Source organism: Eutrigla gurnardus (genome assembly GCF_963514095.1).
Source record: "Eutrigla gurnardus genome assembly, chromosome: 9".
NCBI classification, from domain to species: Eukaryota; Metazoa; Chordata; class Actinopteri; order Perciformes; family Triglidae; genus Eutrigla; species Eutrigla gurnardus.
In genome coordinates, this window is record NC_139923.1 from 11,989,116 (window position 1) to 12,002,127 (window position 13,012).

General features: G+C 45.7%; 4 protein-coding genes across 8 annotated transcripts in view; 1 reads left to right on the forward strand and 3 right to left on the reverse strand.

The window, feature by feature from the left end:
• The window catches only part of reln (reelin), an 86,048-nt gene extending 77,698 nt beyond the window's left edge, over positions 1-8,350 (forward strand). The window contains exons 57-65 of one of the 4 annotated variants that reach the window (XM_084017135.1): positions 24-199; positions 299-372; positions 550-711; positions 880-1,037; positions 1,226-1,451; positions 1,552-1,749; positions 2,337-2,435; positions 4,195-4,321; positions 6,929-8,350. In XM_084017135.1, the coding sequence (XP_083873261.1) occupies positions 24-199; positions 299-372; positions 550-711; positions 880-1,037; positions 1,226-1,451; positions 1,552-1,749; positions 2,337-2,435; positions 4,195-4,315 (1,214 nt within the window). In that variant the 3' untranslated portion in view covers positions 4,316-4,321; positions 6,929-8,350. The remainder of the gene's footprint in view (positions 1-23; positions 200-298; positions 373-549; positions 712-879; positions 1,038-1,225; positions 1,452-1,551; positions 1,750-2,336; positions 2,436-4,194; positions 4,322-6,928) is intronic. The other 3 variants (XM_084017136.1, XM_084017137.1, XM_084017138.1) reach the window with 3 other exon arrangements.
• Positions 8,351-8,869: 519 nt separating this feature from the next.
• On the reverse strand, positions 8,870-10,268 carry bncr (bouncer). The gene is made up of 2 exons (XM_084018601.1): positions 9,835-10,268; positions 8,870-9,288 (listed from the first exon to the last, which is right to left on the reverse strand). Exons 1-2 carry the CDS (start codon positions 9,840-9,842, stop codon positions 8,904-8,906), a joined length of 393 nt encoding a protein of 130 aa, XP_083874727.1. The 5' UTR covers positions 9,843-10,268; the 3' UTR covers positions 8,870-8,903.
• A 7-nt stretch (positions 10,269-10,275) lies between these two features.
• Positions 10,276-10,791, reverse strand: LOC311018833 (protein Bouncer-like; the record flags this gene model as incomplete). Its single annotated transcript, XM_084017902.1, has 2 exons — positions 10,276-10,661; positions 10,776-10,791. 2 exons carry the CDS (start codon positions 10,789-10,791, stop codon positions 10,276-10,278), a joined length of 402 nt encoding a protein of 133 aa, XP_083874028.1.
• Positions 10,584-12,231, reverse strand: LOC311019290 (uncharacterized protein). Of its 2 annotated transcripts, XR_014597789.1 has the most exons (6): positions 12,178-12,231; positions 11,763-12,048; positions 11,656-11,681; positions 11,455-11,563; positions 11,238-11,347; positions 10,584-10,720 (listed from the first exon to the last, which is right to left on the reverse strand). XR_014597789.1 is itself a non-coding variant. In XM_084018602.1 (5 exons), exons 2-5 carry the CDS (start codon positions 11,904-11,906, stop codon positions 11,294-11,296), a joined length of 333 nt encoding a protein of 110 aa, XP_083874728.1. In that variant the 5' UTR covers positions 11,907-12,048; positions 12,178-12,231; the 3' UTR covers positions 10,862-11,293. The 2 variants fall into 2 exon arrangements, 1 of the variants encoding a protein (XP_083874728.1); XM_084018602.1 differs by lacking the exon at positions 10,584-10,720 and having other exon boundaries at positions 10,862-11,347.
• Between the last annotated feature and the right edge of the window lie 781 nt (positions 12,232-13,012).

The window sequence follows — 13,012 nt, forward strand, 5'->3', positions numbered from 1 at the left end:
CTCTTGCCTTTTCTCTTCACCAGAGGGCGTTTCACACGAGGAAAGCTGGAGCTTCTATCCTAATGCTGTACGCACAGCTGGATTCTGTGGGAACCCCTCCTTCCACCTGTACTGGCCGAACAAGAACCAGGATAAGACACACAACATCCTGGCCACACGAGAACTCATAGTGCAGCCCGGATATATTTTACAGTTTAAGGTACAGCACTGCACAGTGAGAGCCACAAACCTGCCATATTAAGAGCTGTGTGTTGTCTGTCTGTGCAAAGTGGCCTTAACATCTGTCTCATTGATGCAGATTGTTGTCGGTTGTGAGGCAGACACCTGTGGAGACCATCATTCTGTCCTGCTGCAGTACAGGAAGGATGCAAGGTAGGAAAGACAGGGAGAGGCCCTAAAAAAGAAAAAGACCAGAAACATATGTCAGGTCATAGCCTCAGACTTTCCACCTACCATTTGTCATTTAAGTGTTATTTGAAATTCTGATTTAGTCTTCGCTAGAATGTATATTTACCTGGACAGTTTTCAGCTCTCACGTTCTCCCTTTAGGTCTGACTCGTGGCAGCTGGTACAGTCAGAGTGCCTCCCTTCCTCAGTCAACAACGTGGGCTGCTCTCCCTTCCAGTTCCACGAGTCCACAATCTACAGTCCAGTCAACAGCTCAACATGGACCAGGGTCACCGTGCAGCTGCCAGACCACGTCTCCTCGGGGTAGGAGCACACAAATATATATGGACTGGGACGTATCATGACTTAAAGCTAGTAGATTTCTGGTCTGAATTCATATTTTTATTCACATCAGCAGAATGACAGGCAGCAGGCGTCTCTGTTGCCAGTTGAAGCGATGTAATCCTTCTGTGATTGGTTGTGTGATTCCAGGGCGACTCAGTTCCGCTGGATTCAAAAGGAGGGGACGGGAGACCGGCAGAGCTGGGGAATGGACCATGTTTACATCGGCGAGGCCTGCCCAGGGCTCTGCAGTGGCCACGGCTACTGTACAAATGGAGTGGTCTGCATCTGTGATGAAGGACACCATGGTGGGCCACAAACAGCATATTATATTCAAACTATACTAGACACACACACACCATACTTTTCCATTGGTTCTGTACAGAAGAAATGTTCTAAATTGTAAAATGATGCACAGGAACAAACCCTACCATCGACTGCCATGTGATTTCATCCAGTTTCACCACCTTCCCTCTGCTGCTCCTCACCTCAACAGGTGACGACTGCTCCCTCTCCAGCAGTGACCTGCCCAGCTCCATCAAGGACAACTTTGAGTCAGGCGGCGTGTCCCAGGAGAGCTGGCAGTCGATCCAGGGTGGCGGCGTGGGCAGCGGCTGTGGGCAGCTCTCACCGCACGCCCACGGAGACTCACTCTACTTCAGTGGCTGTAAGATGAGGCAGGCAGTTACCAAACCGCTGGACCTCACTAGAGCCAGGTACAGGTACTACCACAGTATACTGTTCACAGACCAATCGTGTAAACACGCACCTACCCGCCTCATAGCACGGTTTCCTTTCTCCTTTTTCTCTGTCTCCCTACAGCAAGATTATGTTTGTGCTGCAGATCGGCAGTGTGTCACAGACAGAGAGCTGCAACATAGCTCTGGATCAGGCCGACACAGTCGACCGGGCTGTGCTGCTGCAATACAGCGTCAACAATGGTGTCAGCTGGCACGTCATCGCCCAGCACCAGCCCAAAGACTTTATTAAGGCCCAGAGAGTCTCCTACAATATTCCACTGTGAGTGACACACAAGAGACCCTCCGTTTAAACCTAGATTTCATTACTAATAAGGCACCATTTATAAAGGTTTCATATGTTGTGACTGATGGATTTATTAATGCAACTTAACCTTTTACTATGCTTCAAACGCGTGTAAGGGCATTCGTTGATACTTGGTAATGTAGTTAGCACTTTCTAATAAACAGATATAATTGTAAATAAGTAATTAATACATTTTTTCAACATTCCATCAAATCTGCTTTTAGTAAATATTTAATGTTGTCAATAAATGGATTTTGACCCACATGTTCTACAGCGGTTTCCCAGAAGGTAAGGCCATCATCAGGGAGCAGGAGACACATCAACCAAAGTGATTTTTTAAAGTTGTTCTTTATAATGGTTTAGAAATGATCAATAAAGCATTTAAAAAATGATTAATAATCATTAATAAAGCCACAAGTTACCTCTTTCAAACCCTTTATAAAAGGTGCCCTTTAAGAGAGTTGTACCATTCAAACCAGTGTGTTAAATGTTATTAGGCGACTGTAATCACTGACGTACTTGTTGCTTCTCACTGACCACAATGTTTCCCATGGTCTCTCCAGAGAGGCAAGAGTTAAAGGGGTGATGCTGCGATGGTGGCAGCCACGCCACGACGGTGCGGGACATGACCAGTGGGCGTTGGACCATGTGGAAGTAGTTCTGTGAGTACCCAATTCCCAGCCAGCCCCCAGCACCTCAGACTGGTCCCCAAAAGAGCCTCGATCTGAACCCCGCCTCAGCCTCACCTGTAGAAACGGTCCTCTCACAAACACAGAGATACAGTCTTCACATGACATATACTGTCAGCACATTCACGTGTGTGCTGCTCACCAGCTCCAAGCAGCGTCTCAGCCGGTGTTTTAGACGTTCATCACGGCTTCTGATGTCAGGCAAGCAAAGTAGTCAAACGACTGCAGTGTGCTTTACTGTGACGAGTTCTGTCTGTGGATGACTGTTCTGTGTCCAACAGAACCACTCCTGCTGTCAGATCATCCTATTTTCAGTGTCTTGTAGAACCCATGCATCTTCCAAATAAACAACCTGTCATGAATGTATGTATTTTTCCCCTGAGATGTCGGAAAATTATCTATATATCATACCAAAACATTCTTTGAAACATTTGTTTTCATACTGAAGCATTCATTAGATGTGAAGCACCCTTTCATTCATGATTTCAAATCCTCATTCATTTAAAGTTAGTTCGCCTGACCCCTAGTGGCCATTATAAGGCATGACACAGAGTGCTGAACCAAGATCATACAATACAGGAACTGTGAAGGCGGCTTCTCGTGTAGGACAGTATCTTTGTCCTACTGTGAAGTCGGCGTCGTCAGACAGGCACAAAGGCTGACGAGTCTTGATTTCATTTTCACATTTATTTCATGTGCATTTCATTCTCCTGGGAATACAAACGTCCCTCTTCATCTTAAACTGAATGGAACGTTCACTGAACTGGCTCAGTAAACATGTATCTATGTGGAAGACGGTGACAGTTTTTGAATCAAAGTGGCAATGCTGGAGATTCTGCAGGGCACTAAAGATATCATGAACATGGCCTATACTAAGCTAACATATTGGCAGTATCATAAAGCATTTCAAATGCATTTTCTGCATGTTGCTGTGGGTATCAGAGCAACGTCACTGCCGAGCTGGGTGCCGATTGTTCATTCAGATGTACCCAATGCGTTTCAAATGCTGCATACAACAACCACGTAAGCCACTCAGTTAATTAATGTACATTTGATCCAAAGTTGCACTCCAACGCACACATTTCTGCCTAACCTGAGCTGTCCCTGGTCTACGTGGTCGTGACCTGTCCCGCTCCCTCCCTCGCACTTGCACGGTTTTCAACAGTGTCTGCTGAAACGAGTGACCGCGATCCTCACACTTTGCTCTCTTGTTTATTTCTCTCTGTTCACCACTCCTTCACACATTTTCCTCTCACTCCTCCTCCTGCTCAATCCTTTCTTTTGCTCCACGCGCCTTTCCTCCCTGCTGCTTTATGTCACCGACGTGTTTGATCATGTGCTCACTCTGCTCGTGCCGCATCCTATCCTACCTCACTTCAATCCTCCTCCTCCTCCTCCTCCTCCTCCTCCTCCTCCTCTCTTTCCTCAAAACTCGTTCCATTCCATTTCTCCTCTATTCCTCTTCCCTTCCCATTCTGGCCTACGACGGGTGGATTGCTGCTGTATATCTTGCTCGCTGTCTTCTCTTCTATCTGTGGTTTTCGCTCACTTTTCCTTCATCTTCGTTACATTTTCTCTTTTCAATTTTTCACCATTCTTCTTTCATGTTCAACCTTCCTCATTCTCTCTGTCTCTCCCACCAACTATCACTTCTTCTTCTTTGAACCTCTGACTATCTTTATGCTTCTTCTCTCTCCTCCCCTCTCCCCGCTTTGGGCCCCTGCCTCCCCAGGCCGGGGCTCCTACCACCCCAGACCTTTCTGCGAGACAGCAGCCCCCTCCTCCTGCTTCTCCCCTCTCGCACTCTAACCTCTGCTCTCTTCTGTATTCTGCTCCCTCTGGCATGGCTGTAGTGTGAGGTAAGTTCTCCGCCTCGTCCTGGATGCAGCCCCCTCCCCTCATCCTCCTCCTCCTCCTCCTCCTCCTCCCAACCCTCTCTTCTCCCTGTTACACTGTGCACACCCTCCCACACTTTCACTGACACACCAAGCCCTCCTCATCATCACCACACTCATCTTCATGCCCTCGACTCAAGCCCCAGGCAGGTCAACAAGCAGGCCAGCTGCTCACAGCGTCCAGGTGGAAGGCTCGCTCACAAAATGATCCAACACACAGATCTTAAAGCTGGATTGTGGGACTCCCTTACACAAAAACTGCGACTCTCCGACCTCCAGGAGCGTTGGTGCTCACTGTCAGTCGCTTTCTTTTCCTTCCTCTGAATGCTGAGTTTCTTTTTCATTTTCTTTTAAAATATATTTTTTTAAAACATTCCTTGGGTGCAGGATATTCTAGCAATGGCTTCTGCCATACGTCATGGTCTTCCCCCCCTTCCTTTTTTTCATTTTTAACAACTTTATTGAGAGAAGTATAGAACAAGTTTACACCTTGTACATACAGGTCTACTATTAAAAACATGGTGGGAAGAATTAATGTTTCAAATATTTAAACCACAATCTCATGTTTACAATGTTCACTGAGTAAATGAATCGAGTGCTCACAGACTACCATGCAATCAGACTTCTTTTTGCAACCATAGGACTTGCTGTGATGGCCAGTAGAGAGAATGCAAGTTTAAGGCACTTCAGCGTAAGCTTCACTTATCAGAACCGGATGTTGCAGCCTGGGCGTGTAACTCTACAGTCAGCGTCTAATGTGTGTGTGCAATGTTCCCGCCATGCTGCCGGTCCCTTTTATTAAGCAAGAAAGAAAGTATGAATTGACCTTTATAGGCAGAGTAGGTCATTTAGAAAAAACACAGAGATTTCGACTTTGAACGCATCGCCGAACCCAAAAGAGTCCCGCCCCCTTCGTTCAGACCTCTGTTCAAAGTCATCCCCCAGAATGCCAAGCGAGTGCTCGAGATCGGCAGAGTGCGCACAAGGGTTTGAACGTAACGATCATTAAAGTCCTGCATTCCAGCTTTCAGAGACAGCTCAAAACATTATTCACAACCACACATTGGATTCAGGTATAAACAGGGTGGTAAAATCTTGAATAGTGGCATTTTTTAATTTAACAATTTTGATATGGCTTAGCTATCCTCTAAAAGGGTTCAACACAATGTCCCCAGATGAAAACAAATTTCTGACGATGCGTTGATTCTGAATGTACAGTTAACACAACAACAAGACATTTAAATGTAATAATTTACATAAACAAATGTCAATACTGTGTTTGTGTGTATATGTGTGATGTAATCCATCACAATACCTATATCTGTTTGTTTTGTTGCAAAACTGTTGCAGTGTTTTTGACCTAGCTGCTAATTCACACTCGCTGTTAAAAAAAAGAATCCTACTTGAAAAAGATTGCTGTTTTTGGGGTCCAGCACTTATTTTTCCTTTTCATTCATTTACCAACACCACATGCAAAGTGAGCATCTCACATCATCCATTTCAAATGGCCCATTAGGCAGGAGAGCTTCATCTGACTAACCTTCCTTGCATGGCTTTACGGATCGACTGTTGCAACAGCTCTCCATCCCTTTTTCACTCATGGCTGTCAACAACAACATGACTGAGCCAGGAGCTCCTCCTCACTAGACTCTGCTTTCTGGAAGAAAAAAAATAAAAAATAAGAAAAACTAGTTTGAACACAGACACAAACTCTCACACATGCAGTTTACCAGCCCCCGCCCCCCCATCTGCCTTCACACTTCCACCTGCACAATCAACCATCACACACACACACACACACACACACACACACACACACACACACACACACACACACACACACACACACACCATCCCCTCCCCCACCCTTCCTGACCACCCCCCGCTTCGCAGAGGCCCCTGCCTGCCCTGGCTGCACTCCTGGCTCACTGGCTCCGCCCTGCTGGATGGAAGAGGCAATGAACAGGCTAAGCAAGAGCGATCCTCCGCAGCTTTTCTCTGTGTCTCTCAGTTTTTCTAAACCACCCCCTTCTCTGCTCACAACCCTGCACTTGTATGGCCTTGGTTTACTTCATTTTCTTTTCTCCCAGTGACGGCTGTTTAACTCTGACCTCAAACACTCAGTGTCAGAGTCCCCGCCCCCCCTCCCCCGCCCCCTAGCATCCGTGGTAGTATGTTTGTAGACTCTGTGTGTCCCATGTCTTGTCCTGTGACATTTGGTCCTAGATACATGTAATTCTACTGCCATGTTCACCATCTAGCTGCATCTCATTTGTGCAGGATGTAAAGAAATCCAGTTGTGTAGAGTAGCACCACCCATTCTCTGAGCCGTGAGACCCGTACAGGTGTTGAGTGTTTGAGGTTATGGCTGAAAATGATTTTCTTTAAAATGCCAGCATGTACAGGGATGCGAGTGAGTACGAAAGCTGCGTTCAACCATTGGTGTGTGTGCGTGCATGCGTGTGAGAGCGTGTGCATGGGAATGCGTGGATTTGAAGCGCCCGTTACTCGATCACTAATGTTCACCTTCCACCCCTCCCCCCCTCTCTCACTGTCTTTGTATTCCTGCAGCACCCGTAAACAAAACTACATGATGAACTTTGCCAGACAGACCGGCACTCGCCACTACTACAGCCGCAAGCGGCGGGCACTGCAGCAGCGTGCCTGAACCCACCGAGAAGGGATTCGCCCTCTGACCTGCCAATCACACATCGACCTGCCATGCCCATCCTCTTCGCTCCTGAAGACTTATCGCCCTGTCGAGTCCCGTCCACCAGCGGATTCCAGTCAGCCTTAGATTCCCCTCACCCAATGTCTCCCTACCCTCTGCCACAAACACAGGCCATCCAATCAGCTTACGCCAGCCAATCAAGGCCTTCCCAACCACACGGGTCGGCGGGAATGAAACTCGGAAGAAAAGGAGTGAAGCGGCTATTTTGTTTACTTGTTTTTCTCCCATGGACGGTCTGGGTTTCTAGTTGTTTTCTAATTGTTGCTGTGGTTCCTCTGATTCCTGTTCCCACCTCCGATAACCCTCCCTCTGGCTTACCTCTGCGTCACTCCCCCTGCCTTTCTCCTCATCCTCCCTTTCCTACCACACTGTGAAATTGAGAGATAATATATCACTGCTGAACTGACCAGCCGATTGGAGCGTGGCCTCCCAGTCCCACTGAGCCGTCGGGGGGGGGAGGACCACTCCACTGCCGCCAACCAGTATGCCAAGAGAAAGACCACAACGATGATTCTGATCATTAAGAGGAATAACGGTGATGAAGAAGCTCAAAAAAGAAAAAAGAAAAAAAAAAAAACGAGTACTGTGTTCTTGCTGTTCTGTGTGTCTGTGGGTTCTTTTTGTGATGAGTTGACTGTGGTGTTCTGTTCATTTGTTTGTTCGTTTTCTACTAATTCATATGCTTTTAAAGGGGGGGAGGGGAGGGGGGAGTTTTCCTTTTCCTTGTTTATCTGGAACGGATGTGGGCGGGGTGGAAAAAAGCCCGGCCTCCACAGGAAGAACGAACAACGGAACGATTTGCACGATGGGAAAAGGAGAAAATACGAAAAAATTAAAGGACTGAACATTGATTTTTTTTAAATCATTTTTTTTATATATGTTGGTTCCCGAAAATACAGATATTTATGGTAAATGGTTCTTCACGTAACCTATTTAAGATGCACTGTGCGTGAAATCTGTATGTTATTTTCTAGTGTTAAGTTATTAGGCAGTCGAGTCAGGTTGTCAGACTGCATCATCTCCCCTCTTCTTTCTCTTCCCTCTTCTCATGTGCTGTTTACCCCCCCCCCCCCCCTCTCTCTGCTGATTTCTGATACCTGGAGGTGAGGCTCTATTAGTGTTGTTTTTTGAAGTCTGTGTAATATGGACCCTCTGCCCTCAGTGTAACTCCAGTATAGCAATCTCCTGTATATATATGTATATCCACTATGGGGAGACCCAGCAGCCTTATAAAAGGGAAATAAAGAACTGTCCAAACCTCATACTGAACACATTGCTTGAGCTGCTCTCTTTCACTCTTAGAAAAGATAAGTCTGGCATTTCCTTTATACTTGTTGTCAATGAATCTCAACAGTGATCGTCTACATACGACTTCCCTTCCTGGAGCCCATGGGATCACCGAAGAATTTCACTGCATTTGTTGGGGACTATTTTCAGCAACATTTGGTGCTCTAGTGAGGATGGATGTCACCCAGTAGAAAGGTGAGAGTCATGGGTGTGTTTTAATGCTTTTGGACAACCACGGAGCTCTAAAGCTCAGAGGAATAATATATCAGAACATCAATACACACATTTGTTTACAATGGTTTGTCTTTTTCAAATATTTATTTAGAGACATTAAAACATTTTAAAAGCAGATTAAATGACATTACATCCATTAAAACCTCTGCCATCACCTCATGGCAGGTGCACACCTCAGTGTCTTCAGACTGGGCCTTCAGTGCATACTGCTGCAGGCTCTCTGCATTACTCCATGCTGAGGCTGCAGAGATGCACGACACGAACCCCTGAAGAAGCTGCTAACATCAGGAGTCTTTAGTTGGCCATCACAGCTACAGTCATAAGTGTTACTGTGATGTAGAGAGCTTTAGCTGCGACGCCAAGGCAGGAGTTACAGTATGGCGTATCGCAGCAGCCGTAGCTCATGGTGTAGACCGTCCCTTTGAGGCGAATGCTGTGCACCTGGCTGCAGTCCGCCTTCGCCATGCAGCCCCTGGACGTCAGGGCACTGTGGTTTCCATAACGACCATCAGCCTTGTAGCACAGCTCATCAGGAGGGCACTCCGTCACAATGAGCTCAAACGTCCGCTCCTTTTCCAGGATGGGGCTGTAGTAGCAGAGTAGGTTGTCGCAGAGCAGAGAGGGGAGGAGGATGTAGAGCCACAACACGGCGACACGCAGGAGCTGCAACACATTGGGCCTGCAGGTTGGAGAGGCATTTCATTAAACGATTGTGGCAAAAAAAACAACAGTAAAACTCTCAAAACTTTAAGTGAACAGCAGTTTAGTACTGCACTTCCACAAAGAGAGCAAACAAGGGTTCCAATTCCAATAATGCACCTCATCAAGACCCCGTCCACTTTGTAAATACCTTCATGTATATTTCATATTCCACTTCCCCAGTTTGAAGACTTTGTTAAACAGTGGTGGCACCAGAGCCAAGATCGAGTTACAACACTAATTGAATGAATTATCTTGACACAAAAATGTAATACAACAGCTCACAGGCTCTGTAGAACTCCATATGACCAATATGACCTTGACATGTTTTTCTTGTACGTTTTGTTATTTCAAGACAATTGTTGAAGCAAAAGATATTCAACAAGTAAACTTACTGAGACGTCTCAGCTTTTGTTTGTGCACAGGTGTGAGCAATCTCCTGATTGCCACATTGGAAATGCTCATATAAATCATCAAATCATTTCAGTCTGCAATTAGGAAAAAAACAATATTATAATAAACTCACCTGCACATTTTAAAGGTTTGTATTTCCGTTACACAGGCGAAACCTTTCAGAGCTTCTCCTGACGAACTCTAATCTCACCACTGACTCCAGCTCTTATTACACAGGCCACACCTCCCAGCACACCTGCTTGTAAAATCTACACCAAGGAACGAATCAGATGGAAGGCTTTATCACAATGCTTTTATTTTGTTGCATCCATCAGTAACCATAGAAGTAATGTCAGCATTCACTCCATCACACCAGGAGGATGGCTGACAAGTCCACCGTTCTCCCTGGAGTCAAATCACACACAGAACATGGATGTTCCTTTAACAAAAATACTGAGTCACAAACATTTGATAAAATGCTAGTGACCTTTTTGGAGATTCAGGTAAGTGCCTATGCAAACAGGCCTCTCCTTGACAAGTACTTCTATGAGGCAGCAGGTAATGGGGAGCTCCTTTATAGTGTGACATTTGCACACGAATCCAAAAGGTCCTCTCTAAGAATGCTAATGTGAACTTTGTTGTCTTCAACCATCCCCAGTAGCATCTTCAGGTTGGCTTCAGACTTAGGCCGGCTGTTACATTTGTCTCTGCAGCAGCAGGAGTGGCTGACGTTGTACTTGGCTCCCCGGAAAGAGGTGATTTCATGGGAGCCACAGAGCTCGGCGTCCAGGCAGCCCTGACCAGACAGGACGTGGAGGGAGGAGTAGTGGCCTCTGGAGCTGGAGCAGCGCTGACCAGGCAGACACTGGCTGGTGATGTTGGTGCAGGACTTGCCTTTGTGCTGCAGAGGACAGTAGTAACACAGCAGGCTGTCCAGGCTCAGAGCAGGAAGGACCAGAGCTGTGGCCAACAGGACGGATGCCAGGAACCACCACGGTCCCAACAGATGCACGTCCAGACTAATGCAAACAAACACACACACACACACACACACACACACACACACACACACACAGTTAAATAGAATCATACTTTCATATAATTAGTAACAAGTTTGTTTCGGTGCAATGTTGACCTGCTCTTTCTCTGTGATCCCATGTTCCTGCATGTAAAAGCCCTCTGAATGGCTGACTATGAGTCAACCTGAAGAACCTCTGATTACCAACCAGAAACAGGTGTGTCTTTGAAGCTCTTCAATCGCTTTAATCCATAAATCTTTTTAGAAATTCACACACAAAAAAGGGTTTCTAAATTTGATTTTACCTTCCAGTTTTATTGTTCAATTATAGCATCTCTCTTTATCCTTCAAAACACTTCCTGGAGTGAAATCTCAGCTGAGGTGGACGACGGGAATGCAGCGTCAACTGTTGCTTTGCGTTGCACAAGAGAAAATCATTGATTTGGTACCATGCTAGGAGCTTTAAACACTATGAAGTGGCCAGTTTCTATTTGTAAAGCATCTTCGTTAGGACATACGGAGGGAGAATCATCCTTTAATTGGCCACATCATTTCTTCTTTCTTGGTTTTTGGTTCACCTCCCATAGAGAGATGAAAAGGAGAGCTTTCGTTCCTTATACAAAGGCTCCTGTAAAAAAAAAAAAAAAAAAAGAAGAAATTCCTGATGAGTTGAATGTTACACGTTTGATGGAACATCCAGGCATACAGTTTTAGTGAAGTTGGAGGTTTGCTCACAACCAGCGCCTGCTCCTCCTCCTCCTCGCCATCGTCCTCCCACTCTTCTTCTTCCTCCGCCGGGTCGTAGCTGTACAGAGGGATCAGCCTATGCCGCAGCTCATCTAATCTAAAGCAAAGCATACCAAAGGATCCAAACTGTGTTGGAACATAAAAGAAACCAATATGCAAGTGATGCTTTAACCACAGAAACCAACGTACCTTGACCTCCTCTTGATATAAACAACCTGGAGGGAAGAAAAGCAATACACACTTAAAAACATAAAGTCATGATGCAGTCATGTGAAATAAAATAAAACTATTCTTACCAGTGCCCCTACACATCCAATCAGAGTGAGCAGTACAAAGGGGATGAGTGCATAGTAACCACGAAATCCAGGTCTGGGATTTGGGGTTGAAATGTGGGGAGTGGTGTGGTTGAAATACATTTCTGTCTGCATGTCCTCCCTCATACAGGCCAACCCCTCTGCTCCGTGCACCTCAGCTGACACCTCCACGACACATTCAGTGCAGTCATTCCCCCTGAAAGGCCATGTTGGATTTCCCCGTTCCAGGAAGACTCATGATTATTGCAGCAGTCAAACACACAGTTTACTAGGAGAGATTAGAATCCAAGAATCAGTATGCAGGAGTAACTTACCAGGAAGTTGATGATAGTACAAAGAATAACTTAGATATATGGGTCCATTTCCTCAGAATGAAAAGCAAACAATTAAATCTTACCTGTTGGGTCATATAGCGTGTGCAAATACCCATTTCTTTCTTCCTTGTTTCCCTTTCACATGTGCTAAATACTTCAACCTGCTCAATCACATTCCTGAGTGAGGAGTGGATGTGATTTAGTTGAACCGACGTGTAATGTTCTCTTTCCTCCAGCAGAGGGAGAGAGGGAGAGAGACAGAGTGGGAGAGAGAGAGAGGGAGGGAGTGTGTGTGTGGGGGGGAGAGAGAGAGAGAGTGGGAGGGGTTAGGAAACACAGATGGGAAGGTTTCCAGATTTGATACAGGTCTAACTAGCCCTCTGACTTCAGTCAGACATTCCCCTCGTCAACACAGGATGGCTTAACAGGAAGGCAGTCAACAGAGCTTTGACGGTAAGTTACTCACAAAAACAAGCTCAGAACACTCGAATAGTTTCAGTATTTAGAGCTGATCTAAAGTTAGTTGCTGTTAGTTCATGTGAGACCCTTATTGAGGTGAAAAGTCTTGATTTGTATTGAATCAGAGAGTTCTGACAGATCAGCATTTTAATGCCAGTTAACTCATGCGATGATGATGATGGTGATGATGATGGTGATGGTGGTATTGAAGACTTGTTTCATGTTTCATGTTTCACACAGTGTGCCCTAGATATTGTGGCGCTCACCGGTAGATTTGAAAACTTGTTAATTATTAGACTGCTGCGTTAACGCGCAGGTTCAGTTAGACTCCAGTTATAAAACCGGCCTACTTGCCCTGTCTGTGAAGTCTCATACTCTCATGTCATTCATTCCTAATTCTGGTTTTCTTTATTTTTTTTAACACCACATAGTTTTTCTGTGTCGTGCTATGAAGTGAGG

Bases quoted from the DNA above. Each gene is read 5' to 3' on its own strand.
- LOC311019290 (XM_084018602.1), bottom strand. From the start codon at position 11,906: ATGAGGGAGGACATGCAGACAGAAATGTATTTCAACCACACCACTCCC. The intron at 11,564-11,655 runs GTACGTTGGTTT...GCTTTGCTTTAG, and splicing joins TATATCAAGAGGAGGTCAAG to ATTAGATGAGCTGCGGCATA. The intron at 11,348-11,454 runs GTGAGCAAACCT...TTTTTTTTACAG, and splicing joins AGGAGGAGCAGGCGCTGGTT to GAGCCTTTGTATAAGGAACG.